General features: G+C 39.2%; 1 protein-coding gene across 1 annotated transcript in view; it reads right to left on the bottom strand.

Annotated features, from left to right (window-relative positions):
* Window positions 1-19,695, bottom strand: part of LOC135082465 (tetratricopeptide repeat protein 28) — a 97,699-nt gene that overhangs the window by 30,902 nt on the left and 47,102 nt on the right. Inside the window, exons 3-6 of the mRNA XM_063977260.1 lie at window positions 12,713-12,882; window positions 11,459-11,562; window positions 7,977-8,179; window positions 1,650-1,747 (exon numbers count right to left, since the gene is read on the bottom strand). Coding sequence (XP_063833330.1) covers window positions 1,650-1,747; window positions 7,977-8,179; window positions 11,459-11,562; window positions 12,713-12,882 — 575 coding nt within the window. The remainder of the gene's footprint in view (window positions 1-1,649; window positions 1,748-7,976; window positions 8,180-11,458; window positions 11,563-12,712; window positions 12,883-19,695) is intronic.

Below are 19,695 nucleotides of genomic sequence, written 5' to 3' on the forward strand. Positions count from 1 at the left end.
AGGAAACTTACTTCTAGAATCCCTAGGACAATTTGTGATTTCTAACAGATATTACATTTCTTATCTTTGTGTTCATTGTCCATAATGTAAGTTAATGTATTCGTGTTCGAATTACAGTTCCTGTAATAGATCGAAATAAAATGTAATGTTAGATCGGAGTAACTGTAATACCTAAATTAAGCTATAAAGGAAAACAAGAGGTACCGTTCAAAGTAATTTAATTTGTGCAACAGCTACCTACCCAAGGCGCAGCCTACTTGTTACATGTTAATGGGGAATTGGTATTAAACCGTATTCCGACTCACGAGCACAGATAGACTGCGCCTGGCACAGGTGGGCTATAATTTACCAAACGATTCCATCGGTAAAATTCTGAAATGTCAATTAGGGTACATTGGTGCTCTTATTAAACCCGCGGAGTATATCCCGGCGGAATTTATGAAGTCTTTATTTCCTCGACACTCGAACATTATAAATCAAAACGTCGAAATTCCGACAAAGATAACCGTTTCTTAAGTACGCACAACTTCTCAACCGGTCGGAATCCAGACCTTATTGCGATTTTAATAAAGATGTTACAGGATAGGAGTGCACGAGAGTAAATTATCCACTGTCAACTCGTTATATACGGCGGACGATTAAAAATAATAATGTTACGGCATTAATGAACGTGAAGATTCGCAGCGGAGTCATTTGTCTTCTTCTTATTAAGGCTGGGCTGAGCTTTATTGAAGGTGTGAAATTGTTGCTAAGGGATTTACTCCCATGAGCGGGGCCAAACGCCGATTTATGGCCTTTGAATTTTGCGATTAAACATCACAATAAAATGCAAGAAGATTGAGACGTGTCTGAGAGCAATCGCATTCGCACTTAGGTGCAGAAAAATTAATTGATCTGTAATTTAGTCGTAAAAATGAAAGAAACAAGAAGCTCACCAATATTATAATCGAGATAAGATTAATCGAATAAGCTCCAAATCAATCGATGCGATTGCTATCGATCCCTTTGCACTTCCAATTGGCTGGCAATTAGCGCAAGAAGAAAAATTTGTGTCTGGAATTTATCCGTTAAATGATCTACGGCACTAATCGGTTATATTAATTGGTAAAAGTGGTGTTTTCTCTCCTTTGGCGGCGCTTTATAGCTAATTTCTACCTAGGGCAGTACGAGCTGTGGAGAGGTTCGCCCTTCGAGCGGGCTTAACTTATAATTAGTGAGCCTGATATGGCGAAGTGCAGTCGGGAGAAGTGATATCTTTAATAAGTGCACGCCTGACCTAATTGTTAATGGATGTGTTTACAAACCACTGATCGTTGACACTTTTAAGTCAATAAAGAGGTCTTTGTCACCTTCATGCGAAAAGCTTTGCGCGAAGCTTAAGAGCGGAAGACGTGTTTTGTACAATATAAAAACTGAAAGCTCATGCACTGAAAAAATACTGATTGTTCCTAATCACTCTCTGCACTTAGTTCAAACGTAAGTATGGTCGTGTAGTTAGAGTGCGCTTATATGAGTAGTAAGATGCAAGCGTCAGTACAGGAAGATATCAAGTAAATAGAAGCCGAATACTGTAAGTATAAAGTTTAAAGTTTACGTCTAGGACTCAGGTCAACTTAGCTTGAGTCTGTGCTTTGTTTAAGGATTCTTACCTCAACTTCAAGGAGCACGAGCCAATCCTCAGTGCTGCTTCCAGGACCGTGACAGCGGCTTGGTACTGGCCGGCTGCTAGCAACTCTTGGCCCACCACCTGCACAAAAAGTTGATTTAGTAGGTATCTAGTAGATTATACGAGTAGTAAGTAACGTACATACCTACGAGACGGTTCATTTCGACACTTTTTAAAGTACCTACTGATTAACTTGATTCTATGTAATCATAACAGCAGCTTGTTGACACCTAAGCACCCATACTTAATGGAGATTAAGGCTAATCTTAGATTAAATAAAGTCATGTTATTCTTATTTAGAGCATCAAAAATCGTGCAGCTGTAGATTGCATGCCATCTGTTGAATCTCAGTAAAACTTGAGTCACAATACGTAGAGTGATTGGCATTTGGCACTCAACGTGAGTCACCTAATATTAGCAATTACCGAACCTTGGATTTAATGTCATTCCACTCCTTAATAATAAACTAATGTACAAAAATTGGAATTTGAGTATCATAACAGCAAAAAGCACGTCGAATTTTTAAGAGGCGATTAAAGTACGCCATTACGAATATAGCAGTAAAACATCGCAAACGACTCGAACTTATCTTGGTATGAAGAAATTACTGAGCTTTGGGAACACCCATGGAGCTTGTAATGTATTGTTTTAACAGAGTAACAAACTGGCTGTATGAAATTAAACCCTGTAGGTACGGTATCCTTCTTGAATAAATTAGATGATACATACCCCACGAAAAGCAATCAATTCGTTACAATGTAAAGTTTGAGTTATTGTGCCATGGATTCGACATGCGTTGGATTGAACAACCCGTGTGCTGTATGCAGACACAAAAAATATTTTTCAAAAGACAAAGAAGGGAGAGTTAACACCCACCAATTACGAGTAACATTATTTTTAAATCTAACTTAATGTATAATTTTACTACTCAATTAAGTGCTCAATCTTGGTTGCGGTGGATGACCTACGGCTTATAAAGTTTTAAGAAGTCTTCTTAGTTGGTTCGCAAAAATGTTTGCCTCAATAACCATTGTTACATTTGATTGATTGTCAAGCCTTTACAATTCCGTTTAACTCTTCAACACAAAGATCGATTGAGTATTTTTATCTGTACGGTTTACGGCTTATCCGTTTAATTTTAATAGCTGCCATTTTGTATGGTACGACGCCATTCCATGGTACGACTGCCGATCAACTGTCGCGCAGATTGTATGTAAATTCACGGGGGCCGTATTTATGGGGCCTGATCACTGGCCCATTGTTCGCGGTTAAATGCGCCGAAAAATGTTCAGATGTCGCCAGCCGGAGCGGAATGTATGCAAATGCAGCCTGTGTCGCCCGATGCCGGGTAGCGATGCACCGGATCGAGTCGGTAATTCGATTCGGACGAGTGAGAATCGAGGTGTCTGTAATTGATGCTGTTAATGACTCGAGCGATGATACGTTAATGTTTGATATGCGACTCCTTCTGGACCTATGTCAAACAGGTGGTATGACTTTTTCATAAGATTAGAACTATCTATGAGCGTGTAGTAGCGTAGCACGTAGAATTGTAGAGACTTCAAGTAGATTGCCTGAATAATCCTATAACCATAGATAACATAATACTATCGAGGCAGGACCTTTGTAGGTAGGCCTAAATGGTACAGTATCGTATAAATATCTACCTTGACGACATGCTTAAACTCGACTAATTCCCAAACCGACTCCGTATTCGATTTACTAACGAGTTCGACTCCATTAGCTCGGCACATCTCTACCTCGGTCTTGGATTGTTATTTTTGTTGGCCACCGCCTTCAGCCGGTCGTCCAGATTGACAGAGACATCTAATCTAGCGTAGACAGGACTCGTCTATTTGCTTATGCTAAGCACGACATGAAGGGCCATGGATGAAATCCGAGCCTAAATAAGCTTACCGTGGGACTGACTTAAGATATTTTGTGCCACTTAAATCGCATTGAGCGAGGAATATAGACTGATCCTAGTACATAATAAAGCTACCAGACATGTAGTTACCTATACAGAAGAAATAGCTGTAATATTATAGATTTAACAGTCACAAAATTTTAATGGTCCAAAATATACATACTAAGGCGACTCCGGACGTTTTTTGCAAGTGCAGTTGTCCTGTCTTTCATGTTGATGTTGACGCATGCAAAAACTGACCAAGTATTTAAGGACGCGTTAGGGTTCAACAAAAAATGAAACCATAAAAAAAGTATTATTTTTTAAATTACTTAGATTTCTAATTGTTCCTACTCAACTTGATTTCTGGGCTTTGTTTCAAACCGTGGACAAGATAATAATATTTGGAAATTAGCTTTAAAGTTTTATGTGACTCAATAACGTTTTTAAAAGTAAAAGTCTGAATACAAATAATAAAATCACAAAGACAGGCAAAGTTAATGAAGAGGTTATGAATGACCGCGAACAAAACCAGCAAAGGTAAAAACAGAATCCGAACTCGTGAGTGACAATCGGTATATTTCCCGTCGTACGTTAATGGTTGTCATTATTTTGGGAGCGTATGCCTTGTCCGTATCAGATGTCTTAAAACAGGACGCTCTGGACAGCATAAATAAGTTTAAATCCGATGCATCGACAGGGCTCACTGTTCACACAATATTTTATACCTGTTTACTGCCTATTTATGCTGCCTTTTTCGGTAAAATAACGACGGTTTGTTTTAAACAGTCGAATTGCTGGATAAAGTAACTCATTCTATTGATTCAGATGCGTGTAAGTATGTATAAATGCAAATTCCTGTTAAAACGGCCGGGAAATATGGGCAGATTGTAAGCAGGTGAGGGTATTTTACGTACTGATAATGGAGTATTTTATAAGATGCATTCCCCATTGACCAACGTAAGTTATTTGTCTAGTTATTCGTAATATTGTCGGAGGTTTCTTAGAATGTGAAGTAACAATGTCATGATCCTTGGATTGCAGTGAAAAAAGATTGAGAAACTACCAATAAGAACTTGAGACACATACGAGGATAAGCGGTAAACGAAATTGTAAAGCTAACTTTTCATAGAATCGTCGTTGTTCTTTGTGGATAGTGTCCGTTTCTCTATTTACAAAGTAAACTATGACTAAAAATGTTTTAGGTTCATTAAATAAATAATAATAAATAAATTTATTTCAACAACAAAGTGTGACTTACAGAATAGTCGTATACTTGTAAAGTAAGTAGGTAGTTATACAAAAAAGAAACTATAAATCTAAAATGCAATTTAAGTAATCTAAGTAATTAAAAATAATAAATACAGTCCTTTAAGATTAAAAACTATGATGGAATACATTAATAATATGTGGGTATACGGCTAAAATCCTTTACCTCCCGTACTAGTTAAAACTGTGTTACGGCAAGGTAGTGATTCTCGCTCCATACAGATAAGAACCATATTAGCGAGCGTGCGTGTTGACTCGGCCGAGAAACCGGTCGCTGCGTTGAGCATGATGACGTGAACTAGCGAAATACAGTATACGCGCGGAATACAGATAAATTTTATTTCGCTATTTAGATCATAATCTGTATGGCTAGAATGTATATAGTTCTGTTACTTGACATCAGACTTTTATTTAAAGATATGAATTAGTATGTAGATGTAGAAACATTTTTTTTTTTTATAAGTAAACAAATAACAATTATGTAAATCTAAAATACTGAGATCATGCCTTTTAAAAAGAGAAACATTAATTCAATATATTCAACCAGTGTATAATTATTTATTTAAAACATTAAAAATAAAGATAAATAAATTTAATAGATTAAAAAATATAAATATATGATAAAGTTCGAATTGTGTGTACGTATATTGTATTAATAGGAAAGATAATATAACATGCTTTGTAAATATAAATATAAAGTATAATTATAAATTCGGTAATGTTTAAACAACAATAGATAATATATTTTCAGTGTCATCGTAGTCCATTTTAAGAAGGAACTCTTCTACTGCCTTTCCACACAGGTATTTCGTTTTGTCATTCAGTGTAACTTCTTTGCCTAGACGATTGTATAGAAATGGCCCAAGATAGTGTGAAAAACATCGGGTAAAATTTGTATTACAAATGGGAACATTGTAAAGGACAATGGGCAAAATGGTACCCGGCTCCAATAGATATGTGTCTAGTATCGTTTGAAAGGTCTTACCAAGATGAACAACTTTTACTATGACCACCAGCCTCAGATCTGGTTGTGTACGAAGATACACATACTTTTTTGCAGAATGGTACCCAGCTCCAATAGTTATGTTTGTAGTGTTATTTGAAAGGTCTTACCAAGACGAACAACATTTACTATGGCCACCAACCTCAGATCTGGTTGCGTTCGAAGATAAAGATACTTTTTGTATAACCTAAGTATCATACAGTATGGAAGACAGACGCGCTCGGGGCAGGGCACCGACGAGATGGTCGGACGCGGTGAGGAAGACGGTGGGCGGGAGTTTGCATCGTGCGGTCCACACAGCTTATGACCGCAGTATGTGGAGGAACACTATCTGTGGTCGCGATCACCATCAGTGAGGGACCGAGGAAGAAGAAGAAGTATCATACGTGTCCATCGTATGGTCTTAGGTTATGCGAGGCAGGAAGGGTTTACTGCTCCAGCATCCTTCCTTAACTCTATAATTATTGATGGGGATAATTGTGAAATAAATATTTTTATTTAAAAAAGTACCTACTACCCCCTTATTAATAAAAAGTTACACCTAGGAAGAACCTTGGATTAAAATGACATTCCCATACCAAATGACAATTCAAGCCAGAGTTCAACTAGGGTGTAACTTTTATTAATAAAGGGGTTAAAGTTTTATTACTTCGTAAGGGTTTTATTATAAGTTGCTAAAGCGAATAAACCCACAAGACCCAATAAGTCCACCCACAAGATGGACCGACGACCTCATAAAGGTAGCGGGAAGGCGCTGGATGCAGGCCGCCACCAACCGGCCATTGTGGAAATCATTGGGGGAGGCCTATGTTCAACTGGACGTCCTATGGCTAAAATGATCATGATGATGATGATGAAAGCGAATAAAGGGCTAATAGCTTGGGTAGTTCATCGTACGTATAATCCTTTCCTTTTCAATGCTTCTTTTAGTTATATTAATAGATTGTATTCATAATACATACTCGTATACATGGATGATTGTGTTATACTTTCATTTTAATACTTAGTGGAATTATTGCTTTCAAAACGTGAATTAGAACTGGCCCCATAGCAGACATTTTCCTACATCTAAAGGCCTTTTAAAATATATATTGGTTATGGCTATTGGAGCGGGTACCACTTTCCATACATTTGTGCCCATCATCCTTTTGTGCGGTCTTCGTCGAGATATGTCAGTCGTGGTTGGAGTAGAGTGCTGTCTTGTGACAATATATTTTATAAAAATTTGCCTGACAGTTAGAACCAGCAACTCCCGATATAGATCTTTTGTGGGGTATCTAAATGGTTTGAAATTAGCCACTTTCAAAATAGAGCGCTGGGCACGCTCCAAATTTATTAAAATTGTTTTTTTGGCTCCTCCCCAAGCAGAAATACCATATGAAATTATAGACTGACATAAAGTAGTATAAACAAGTTTATTTGTTTTATCATCATTGAGATATCGTATCCTCTTGAAAATTGGCATGAGTCTACGTATACGGGTCTTAAGAGTATCAATGTGATGCTTCCAATTGAGGTTTTTGTCGATGATTATGCCAAGATACTTGATACTATCCGTGGCTGATAGAGTATAGCAGTCGCATGGAACGTCATGGCTTGAACATGTGTGAGCTTTTAGTGTGAAATCTGGACCTGGTTGTCTATTTTTATATATGGAAAATGTTACATACTTTGTTTTATTCAAATTGAGCGTGAGCAGGTTGTTTCTAAGCCAATCCATGACCACGCGCATACCATTCTCAGCTGAGAGGCGTGCATCCTCCCAAGATGAACCAGTGAATACGATAACAGTATCATCGGCAAAAGTTAAAATTTTGGCATTGGGTATATCAGTGTTACAGAGGCTGTTGATATATGTTAAAAATAATGTAGGTCCAAGGACGGAACCCTGGGGAACTCCAAAACTAACAGAGCGCTCTTCACTAAGTTCCTCACCCAATTCTACAACCTGAGATCTGTCACGCAGATAGTCTGTAAAAAGTTCTAGCGGCACACCTCGAACTCCCAAAGCCTCCAACTTACGTAATAACAGAGAGAGACATTCAGAGAACATAGTGATCCACAAACTCAACAAGCTCTGCCTAACCATTGCTCTATGTTTTCTAAAATCTGTAATGATTCTAGTAACTTACTGAGATTAGCACGAACGGTGATTGATCCAGCTTCATAGCCTCCAACTGCCTGAAGGTGGGCTCCAGGGTGGTCCGTAATGGAGACTTCAGCGAGGCTTCCACTAAGGCAGCCAGCAGTTGCCGGGATGAAGGCTCCACTCCTAGCCCGGAGCTGAACGCGGCTAGCGCCTCGCCGTGCCGCCCGAGACATTGTAGCGCTACACCTGGGGTGAGAGTTTGGATTTAGAGTAGAGTTTGCTAGACCTGTAGAGCTGGGATGTGCGCCACGATAATATGATGTTATCGAGATATAAACACATACAGGTGTGGTCTAAAATCGATATACATAAAACCACGATAAAATATTAACGTGGCGCACATGCTAGCTTGGATGGGGTACTGAAAAAAATGTTTCGTTACTGCTTACACAAATGAGTGACTAGCGAACTGAGTGTTAACCTACGAGTATAACCAAGCCAGATTTAGCTCACTACAAAAAAGTTTGTTTAATTAACACAAAATTTTGTTCCTTATAACCATAGTACCTAGTTAGTATAGTAACCTCCTGTTCGCTAGTCACTCATTTGTGTAAGCAGTAACCAAACATTTTTTTTTCAGTTTGTAAAAATTAATTCGCTACACCTGGTGTAAGAATAGGAATATAAAAACGAGTTCGCTACACCTGGGGTGATGCTCGTGACACTGAGCCTGAGCTTAACGTGGTCAGTGTCTCATTTGGTGTGGATATTTTAATTTAAAAACGAATTTGTTCAGCTGTTAATAGTTTACTTCTTTTCTTACTTTGTAAGGATTAAAAACTATTAAAAATAAGGACCTACCGGATCGAGAAACTAATAAAACCTAATGCTGATAAAGAGACTTGTTTACTTAACTGTACCGAATCATTATTTCTATTGGAGATTACGCGATATACCGATATTATCTCGGAGAGATTGTGCCTATTTAAACAGGCCCTAACTCACTTTGACGGGAACAGAAGCTGCATTCATACAAGTTTCATATTTCAATCTTTCTTTCATTAATCTTACCATATTTCCTAGTAAAATTACTATTTGTTAACATTCAAGATGAATGGCATCGATTACAAAGCTCTATCAAAATCATGGGTTCAGATCTCAGGTTGTCCTGTGAAACCTTAGAAGATTAAATGGATAGTAGAGAAATGTCTAATTTGAGCCTACGCTCGGTTTGAGGTTGCGTTTAAACCAGAACAGTGTTGTGGAGTGCAGATACAAGTGGGACAAGATATTATCGAAGTACGGAATGAGGTTGTTTAGCAAAGTTGTATTAGAAAGGTAGCATCTAGGAACACATCGTTTCCGTAACGAAGCTCGCCATTAGACGCTTATCTGAACAGAGAAAACTACTGAAACTGAAAATACGTTCGTTTTTCTTAGAAAATTTTCATGTATTAAAACAAGGACAGGTTTCATGTTGTTATTGGCAATTTATTCTAATTTACAATTAAGAGAGATCTTAGCATCTTTCGGCTGAAATTTAGAACGTCCCATAATACCGGGACACGTGGTAATAACACTAGTGCTGTATTCAACTTCTCCATCATCTGGTCCCTAACGATATTTATTAAACGTGAATTTAGACCTACACCAAATTACAAATTAGTGCACTGCACCAGCGTTCTATATTAAAAATTGGGACGCCCCACAGCATCGGGACACTTAGTAAACACAAGCTGGATTCCACCGGACGCATTTGTCTCCGTCTCGCGGCTAGCGGCCGTTCTCATACGTTACCGTAGTACCTGAATAGAAATGCGTAGGAATCAACATTGTTGATGTTTTTGCATTATTACGCGAAATTAATTAATCTTTTCTTATGTAACGGGCAGTTTAACGTGTTTTAAAATGACTCTTATTGCACTGTGTTTAGATTCATAAGCAGCTGTAAAATTAAACCAGGAGAGCGTTTAATATTATAACAGCTACGCTTCTACGGTAGAGAAGTTCTACCGGCATTATAATAACATTAAGTAATTTGCAATTTCCACCTGGAAAGTGCAAATACTGAAGTTTTTCGCAGTTTTTATTGTTTTGGTAGTATTTTTTTTATTCACATACTTAATTTCATCTCAAACGTCATGTCTATCCAGAAAAGACGCTTTTTGGCAAAAAGATGGTTTAAATTAAGCCTTTTCAATGTTGTATTCTTTTACTTTCAAGTTTTGTGTGGCGTGCAATAAAGAGTATCAATTTAATTTTCTGCTAATATTTACTGTAAAGACACCTAAAACCCGATATTAAGTAGTAACATACAAAGAGAAAGCTGAAGAGTTCTATTGATTCAATTAAAATAATTTCAATGGTAGCCCTATTATTATTTATTTAATAATTTCATTAAGCTCTCTGCCCACAGCCGCCAGTCACAAATAGTCTTGCCAATCATAATTATAACGCCAAGTATTACTTAAGTGAAAGTTAACTTTCATAAATACAATGGAAGAAACATGTGTACAGTTAAATGGGTAATATTAGAGCACTACTAGAGCTTATAGCTATAGTTGTAGAGATCAGAATCGTATGTTAATTTGTGGTCTAATTAATCACATTAGAATTGTTAATTGTGTGTATTGTACGTCGTCCATTTACAAAATGATTAGACAGGCGTAATGACAGTCTTCAGATGCTATATTTCAGTATTTTTTGTTGTTACAACCCACACAAAGTTTTTAGTTATTGTATTAATTAGGTAGTAATGTATCAATGTCATTCATTGTTATTTATTTACTTAGGTACACTGACTTTTAAAACTAGCGCTTTACTATCGATCAAGTTACGCTATAACACTTACCTATTAATAAATTTTCCATAGTTTTTTTAGTCTTAAAACCGCGAGTAATATCAAAATCTTAATATCAAAAATGTTCTTTAGAATAGATCCGAGTGTATTGGATATTTCACAGGTTGATGATGAGTGAGGTACAAGATTAAATAAGCAATCAATATTTGGCTTCTGCCTGCACAATGGTCCGACGATCTCAAGGTGACAGCTGCAGTGGATGAAAAAAGTGAGATCAAGCTTTGTGGCGTTCCTTGGAGGAGAGGCTTTAAGTCTAGCAGTGGACTGACATAGGCGCTTGTTTATTTTAAAGGCTAAAATGATGATGATGATGGACCAATAATAACAATAAATAAATAATAATATAAATAAATATCCTTGGATATTTTTACACTACGCTTTTAGTCCCAAACTAAGCAAAGCTTGTACTATGGGTACTAGACAACAGATATAAACATACTTGAATACTTTTTTTTGTAAATACATACATAGTAACACAAAGAGCCATCACAGAAATTAAAATTCATCATTTAAATTTCTGCCCGGCTGGGAATCGAACCCGGCGACCTCTCGGCATAGTAGTCCGTTCCGAACCACTACACCAAATGGCCGACAATAACAATACCTTAAAAAAAACTCATTAAAATCATTTATTTCTGTAAATAGGCTTTAAAAAGCACTTTTACCTTGTCTGTAGTACGCCTTTGGCCAGTTAGGGCACAGCTCCCTCGCCCGTGTTGCGTCTTGCAGCGCCGCCGCGAACTGCCCTTGTTTCAACCTTGCAGCCGACCTGCACGTCAAAAATAAATGGTTAAATAAGTAAAATGTTTTGCATGTCGCTGTCATCCTAATTTACGGTCTACAAGTGGCTTAAAAAGGTTTGCCTTGATACTAAATTAAATTAAAAGACGAGTTTCTAACGATAGGTAGATGATATTTTTCTCGTATAATTTATTTTCATCAAATAAAACGAGTGGAACTCAAAATCAAAGGAACATCTGATATTCATTGGATTATGGTCATCATGGTGTTATTAGCCCAACGCTGTATCCGCATATTCGTTCCATACAGTATACGATTGTTGCTGAGAGGATTTTTTTAAGGTTCAATGAAGACTTTGAATCGATACGACTTTTTAAAAAGCAGAAGGACAGTTTAATGTTTTCGTCGACTGCGGCGGTGGCGAAATCCCCGGCCAGGCGGCGTTGGATTCGCGCACCTGCTCCACGAAGAGTGCCCGCGACGCCGCGCCCAGAGACACCGAGCCTGTTGGCTCCGCTCTAGTTAAAATATGATAGTTCTATTCTCCCGTCTTACCGGTTGCTGTACAGTATATGGTTGGCGGGGTCCAAGGTGAGCGCATCGGTGTACAGAGCGACGGCGGTGGCGAAGTCCCCGGCCTGGCAGGCGGCGTTGGAGGCGCGCACCTTGTCCACGAAGAGAGCCCGTGACGCCGCCCTGAGCGACGCCAAACCTATTGGCTCCACTCTGGTCTGAGAATGATAGTTCTATTCTCCCATCTTACCGGTTGCTGTACAGTATATGGTTGGCAGGATCCAAGGTGAGCGCATCGGTGTACAGAGCGACGGCGTAACGAAGTCCCCGGCCTGACAAGCGGAGTTGAAAGCGCGCACCTTCTCCACGAAGAGAGCCCGCGACGCCGCTCCTAGCAACGCCAAGCCTATTGGCTCCACTGTGGTTAAGGTAAAATAGTTCTATTCTCCCGTCTCACCGGTTGCTGTACAGTATATGGTTGGCGGGATCCAAGGTAAGGGCATCGGTGTATAACGCGACGGCGGTGGCGAAGTCCCCGGCCAGGCAGGCGGCGTTGGATTCGCGCACCTTCTCCACGAAGAGAGCCCGCGACGCCGCTTCTAGCGACGCCGAGCCAGTCGGCTCCACTCTGGTTAAGGTAAAATATTTCTATTCTTCCGTCTTACCGGTTGCTATACAGTATATGGTTGGCGGGATCCAAGGTGAGCGCATCGGTGTACAGAGCGACGGCGGTGGCGAAGTCCCCGGCCTGGCAGGCGGCGTTGGAGGCGCGCACCTTCTCCACGAAGAGAGCCCGCGACGCCGCCCCGAGAGACGCCGAGCCTGTTGGCTCCACCTGAAATGGTAATGTTTGTTTAGAGAGGACAATGAGGACATACATAATGTAGCTTAAAGTCTTGATTTACTCCTACGCTGGCATCGTTCAAGTTCGTCAGGCAGGAGTACTATACACTACGTACACACGCACCACTATAGTCTGGTGTGATGTCAAATCTCTAAACACTTTTCTTAATAGAGTTAAACTTTCGGCTACATTTCAACCTACGTTTATGGCATACGTCTGCCGAGCGTATGAATAAACATTAACCTACGTTATATGATTGTGTATGCGAAAATCAAGCCTAAATTGTAACTCCGTTTAATAAAAATGCTTTAAATATTTGTGTAAGAAGTACCTACTCATTTATTGCCGACAAACTGCTAAGCAGTTTGGCAATGACTAATAATGTAATTACTAAGATAACACAATAAATCAATAAAAAAATACAATTTTGGTCGATTAAAACCTCATCCAAATTAGGGACTACCGCACAAAATGAGTTTTTCCCGCATTGTGTGCACCTCCTGGGCATTACACCCAGACCCTCCACGTCTCTCCTCAACTCTCTAATCACAGGAACACGTACCTGAGTCACGTACACTTGCCCAGAGTCGTTCAATTTAAGACCGGACAGGGTTGAGATTGCCTTACGTTTATTAGTTTTAATCTAGACTGAACATTAATTAAAAATTAAGCCTTAATCAAAAAAGCCCTTGCTCGTGTGATTCAAATTTTCACACAATGAAACATCCACGAAATTCTGGAAGCAATAAAATTTTGTTACTTGCATCGCACACTTGCAATGCGAGCGATTGTAATTTAAAACGTTAACCCTTGATTTGTTTCAACATTAATTTTTACAGCCGCAGCGTAATGGCGCTTTTTCGCGTTTCCCGCTTTCTCAGAGTTTATGGTTTCGTATAATTAAAAAAAGTTTCGAATGTTTTTTAAATTGTCTGTCAAAACTCAATATAACTTTTTTCGAAATTTAAAAGATGCAACCTCTTTCGACCAAAAGATTTTGATTTGAAAACTTTTTTCTGTTTTAATGAATTTATAAACCTCATTTTATGTTCCCTGAGGATTTAGTTAGTTTAGTACCCCCGCGAGTTAAGCAGCACTTTAAGATTTGTTTTTCTTTTTTCTGACCTTTCTCCGCAAGTGAATTGAAAAGTGTCGTAAGTAATGCCAATGCATCGGTCGGCCCACCCGACTGCCATAACTAACACACTCGTATCGTAATAAGAGATGCTATTATTAAAAGCAACAAAGACATAAAGGAGGCGACGATAACCCCCGACAGCTAACGACGTTAAATAATAAAAAAGACAAATTACAACCTGCTACTGGCTGAATTCCATAACCCTTTCCAAATAAAAAACGAAAAGCCGTAACTTTTTCTAAATAAAATGGTAGTTTCTGGAATTTCTTTGTGACAATGAAACTTTTTGTCGGTAGCCCAGCAGGCACAGTAGCGCTCGAGAGTTATTTACATTATGATGTTAATTAGGAACAGTTTAATTTTCATCGATCAGCTATAAAAATTTTCTTGAAAGCTGAAAACTCTGATTAAAATGATGATAGGCTTTAAAATATAATTTTGTAATGGATTTCGTGGCGATATTTTGGAAAAATGTAATTACGGCATTTACGCTACATAAAGTTTAAGGTCAAAAACTTATGAGTTTTTACGTCATTATGGGTTTGTTTTTGTGTTACCAAGAACTTCATATTGGTGATTTAGTATCCACGTGGAACTCAGTGGTAGGTATTAACACTACCCACTGTGATAGGAACTGAAAAAGCCAAGTAGGAAATACACTGTGGAAGCATTTAAAGTTCTAGCTGCCTGATGATACACTATAGGTGCAAGGAAGTTTGGAGTCTTACATCTTACTACGAGTCTTACTACGAGATATTAACGATTGACTTGCAGACATAGGTACATAAGTATAAATGATCAACAGATAAATTGAGTGAGATTTTCTACATGGACATTGTCTGATATATTTTCACCACTTTTGAACTTAACCATTGCCATCTAACGGAAAAGAATACTGAAAATTCAAAGTCCTATATTCTCCAAATAATGATATATTCCAAATCCGAAGTGGCGGCGTGAGACGTTCACCACCTGCGCTTATCTAGCCGAGCGCATCCGAAGCGAGAGTATTTTTTTCTCACGGACCGCATTCCCTGGCCGTACCGAGAAACAAACGACGACTCAACGTTTCCCTTTCATCGTGTACAATGACGGCGATCCTTCAACACACCCAGAAGAATCTAAACACCGCGCGCAATGTACCACTCCGAAAACAATAAATCCAAACAACTGACACCTCTGCCCAACTCAGTAAGTTCTCGTGGGCACGTCCTTTTACCTATGCCCCGATGGCCAGGTTACTTTGTAAACGAATATTGTTGAAACAAAGTCTTAAAAGGCTATTCGTTTATTTACAACCGCCATATTTGTACAGTATGTTTGTTTGGAGTTCTGTTTAAGTATACGGATGAAATGGCTTAGATAAACCGAGATTTTATAATTGGATATGAACAAAGGGTTACCTGTCAAGACTAATACAGGTTCGTTTGTTTTAACTTTCAAATACAGAAGGAAACTCACAAAAGAACTTTAATGACTAATATTATGTGAAAAAAAGCTCCAGTTATTCTGGCTAAAGTGATTTCAAATAATGATGACTCTACCAACTTTGTCATCCCAGAATATTAAAAACTTCATTGATTTTAAAACACTAGGTACATTATTAGAAGCCCATAAAAAGAACGGTCTTTTAATCTAATCTTTGTATCCTTTTATTATGGGACATAAAAGTTTTAGGGCTGTCAAGTTATTTATATTTTATATTTTTGTAATAAAACTTGTTTTGAAATGTGATATGATATTAATTGTGTGACTCTAGATATTATAATTTATGGGGATTTAACAGCATAAACAATATAAACTTTCCTTCAAGCTTTAAGATTCGCAAAAATTACCTTATTACAATATAACAACCCTAATCAAAAACGCCTCTCGTTCCTTTTGCTATAGTCGACCGAAAACAAGCACTTAGAAATAATATGAGGTGTAGCTATAAAAATTATCGCAGCACATCCCTGGAGTTTATCGTTAAATCAGGTTTTCGCAAAAAGTTGGTACCCCTGCATATTATAATCATCGATTGTTTCGGCCATCTTGAAAAATGACGGGCGTAATCGGCCGTTATGCGCTTTATTAAAATTTCGTTTAAGCAGGCGCCTGATAACCGCGCGCCCGACATATTGGGTAATTATTTTTTCTTTAAACGGCCTTTCATTTATCTTGAAATGTTACTTTTTAAAAAGAAATGCGCGCGGACCGCCCAGCCGCGCTACGGTGCGCCCGCGCACTTGCAGCCAACGTCATATCGGAGAATTTTAATTTTGCTGTTACATGTAGTTAATTAAATGATGCGTGCAGTATGTGGCTTGCTCCATCATTAATTACTCCGTAGCATTCCACTTTGCGGTAGATAAATGGTATTCTGTGATATTGAACTGCTTCTTTTGTTTTCTTCTACAATATCTAGTAAGCCTACAAAGTTTCAACATTATTTTATTTTGTTAAAGTTTTGTAAGAAAAAGAAAAACTGGATATTCAGTCAAAACAAAACAATATTATGCTTCATTTATTTATCCCTCTCACTTCTTTTTTAACAGGACTAGAGGCTAAACATACCAACACGTAAAGATAAAAAGGTTTAAAATTAAAAAAAGCTACGTAGCTGGCACCGAATACTAATATTGTTTAGAACCCTTTGATATCCAATTGAGATTAAAATGTGTTCTATGAAATCTATTGAAATGCATATCGTGGAGTGTTTTATCGCTTTGCCTTTATGATCATGCCCTTTCCGTTATGCGTGGTCACTTGTCCTCGCGTGTTTTCGAAAAACATTAAACCACGATTTATGTTATGACTGTAGTTTATTTTTATGTTAACGAAAACAATGACCTATCAAGCGTTTGTGTCGTTTGCCTTTGAATACCTTAATGTTATGTCAAAGCAATCAGGGAACGAAATAGATATTCATTGCTTGCCACATCACACATCTCCAAGATTTACAGACCACGTTTTAAATACTCATAAAAAACGAAACAAAATACCGTTCAAGATTTATAATAAAAGTCAATTCAAAAGCACGATACCGAGCGAGAGCTCCTTTTCAACATTCAATGAAGCCGTGGTTACGCATTAAGCGATGAACGAGATGAATTAAGAAATAAAGTGTTTTGAACTTGATCCAATCTGCGATATTTACTGGGCCTTAAAGGCAGAGCCCGCCCCCCTTCCACCGGCTAAAGATGCCCGGGTGGGTACGAGGATGTTGCGGGATAGGAAATTGCTCAAGGCGCTATTTCAGTGCTCAACAAAAAGACAAAAATCAAAAACACGTGAATGCTCATTAAGCCCCGAACCCGCGCAGGTAGAGATCCAAGGGTTAAGTAAAAAAATGGCGTCGTCGGCTGTCTTTTGTCTATTTTTTCCCGCCTATTTTCGTATTGTGAGCCTCTCAGATAATTACCAGATTCACCCGCCGAAATAAAACAATTAACGTGTGTGTGTGCCGAGACAAATCACACAATAATTTAGGACCGGATTTTAGTAATTTTTGATGGTTTAGTATAAATTTGTTTTTTACACACGCGCACGGATTTTATGGGAATCGATCTCGGACGTGCGTTCCGGTCGTAAACAAATTTGATTTGGACGTTAGTGAATTAATTTGAAAATAATGACGGGGTGAGTGTTTCATTGTTTGCTTAAAAAGAGGAGGTGGTATTTTTAAGGACACGTTCTCGCAGCTCGAGGCGACAGTTCATTATGCATCAAAAAATCTTCGCATGCATTCGACTTCCGCGCATCTGTTCGGAGTGCCCCGGAGGCGCGGGTCCCATCACGACTCCCATACTTATTTGTGTAACCCGGCGGAGTTGGGAGGAGGGTTGTATTTGAGGCTGGGCTGGAGTGAGCCAGCGCGGTATATTTGGCCGGGTTATTGTTGCGAAATCGCACACGAAAGCGGTGGAATCCTTGCATTCCTCGACAATTACCATTTCGTGAGTGACCCCTCACTCCCGTCCGGACTGGTCCCGCCGGCCGACACCTGACCTTTGACACCGCCCGTATTTAGTAGAATAAATTGATAAATCGGAAAACAAATAGTGAGGTTTAGGAATGTGTATTTGTTGACAAAATTTGGTAGAGTTTAATGTTCTGGATTATTTTTTTTTCCATAATATCGATATATGATTATATCGCTATGAATGCCAAAAGTACAGAACTACTTATTACTTGTACGCAACTTAGTCAAAAGATTTCACTACAATTTGGATCTTTTTCAACCCATATCAGAATTCATCATTTATCTTCTTTAATCTTAACTAAAGATACCCAATTGACATCTTCCTTCCCAAGACCCAGCACCTACAGTTAACTTTACGCCTATGTCAGAAAGAGCCCTAACCAGCTCATATAACTCCTAATTAACAAAGCCGTGTACTACCGCCTCAGTCTGCAACAAATCGTAATTACGATTCGTGTAGAATCTTTCACAATACGTGATAAGATCCCGCGACTGATACAGGCCTTAATGACATAGAAACATCTACACTGAGCTAGATTACTCCGCTGCAGATACGAGGATAGAGCTGGCATTAAAAATACAGGGTGGCTCGTAACTCTTGAAGATACATCTGAAATGAAATGCCCAAGAGCTAAATACATAATTCATGTTAGTTTGGCGTTTTAGATAGCGTTTGGAGAAGTTTAAAACCTTTGTGTTCGGGAGAAGTAAATGATACGAAGTACTCTTTTAAAACATGACATTTATGTACTTGTTAAACAATGAAATTGTGATTATAAAGAATTAGGTGGACGCGTGCGGTCGGGTGCCGGAGCGGCGGCGAATAGGCCGAAGCGACGGGCGGCGCGGCGCGTGCGGCGGTCGATGCTCCGCCTCCCGCGCCCCGCTCCCGCTGGATGACAGCGCGCCGTGTGCGCGCACATACTGCCCCCCCTTGAAAGCTAGCTTTCAAGATTTTCAGGAGAGGCATCATGAAGCAGACAGATGCGGTTGAGTGCGCGCCTGACGACTCCTCTTGAGGTGGCGATGTCAGCAACGCGAGGCACTCCATCTGAGCCTGGATGTAGCGTTGTGACTCGTCCCAGGCGCCACAATAGTGGGGGAAGGTTGTCCTCCTTCAGTATTACGAGGTCTCCCTGCTGTAGGTCCTTGCAACGTACTCTCCACTTTGAACGTTGCTGTAGTTCGGTGATGTACTCAGTTTGCCAACGCTGCCAAAAGTGCTGTCTGACTTGCTCAATTCGTCGAAATCGGTCCAGCCTTGTCGTGCTGACGTCTCGCAGGTCCGGAGCCGGAAGCGACATCAGTGGCCTGCCAAGGAGAAAGTGCCCTGGTGTGAGCGCTGCGTAGTCATTGGGAGATGAGGAGAGAGGGGAAATGGGACGACTGTTGAGGATGGCCTCGATTTGACAAAATAATGACGATAACTCTTCAAATGTCATATGTGTGTTCCCTAATATGCGCTTTATATGAAATTTTGCGGATTTAATGCCACTCTCTACATAGCCGTTAAAATTAGGAGCGTAAGCCGGTGAAAATTTAAATTGAATATCATGATCAGATGCAAATTCTTGTAAAGAGACTGCATGGTGCTTAAAAAAGTCATTAATTTCCTTGGCAGCTGCGACAAAGTTCCTGCCATTGTCACAATAAATCTCTCTAGGCTTACCCCTACGTGAAATGAAGCGGCGTAGAGACAATA

This window comes from Ostrinia nubilalis, chromosome 21 (assembly GCF_963855985.1).
Source record: "Ostrinia nubilalis chromosome 21, ilOstNubi1.1, whole genome shotgun sequence".
NCBI lineage: Eukaryota > Metazoa > Arthropoda > Insecta > Lepidoptera > Crambidae > Ostrinia > Ostrinia nubilalis.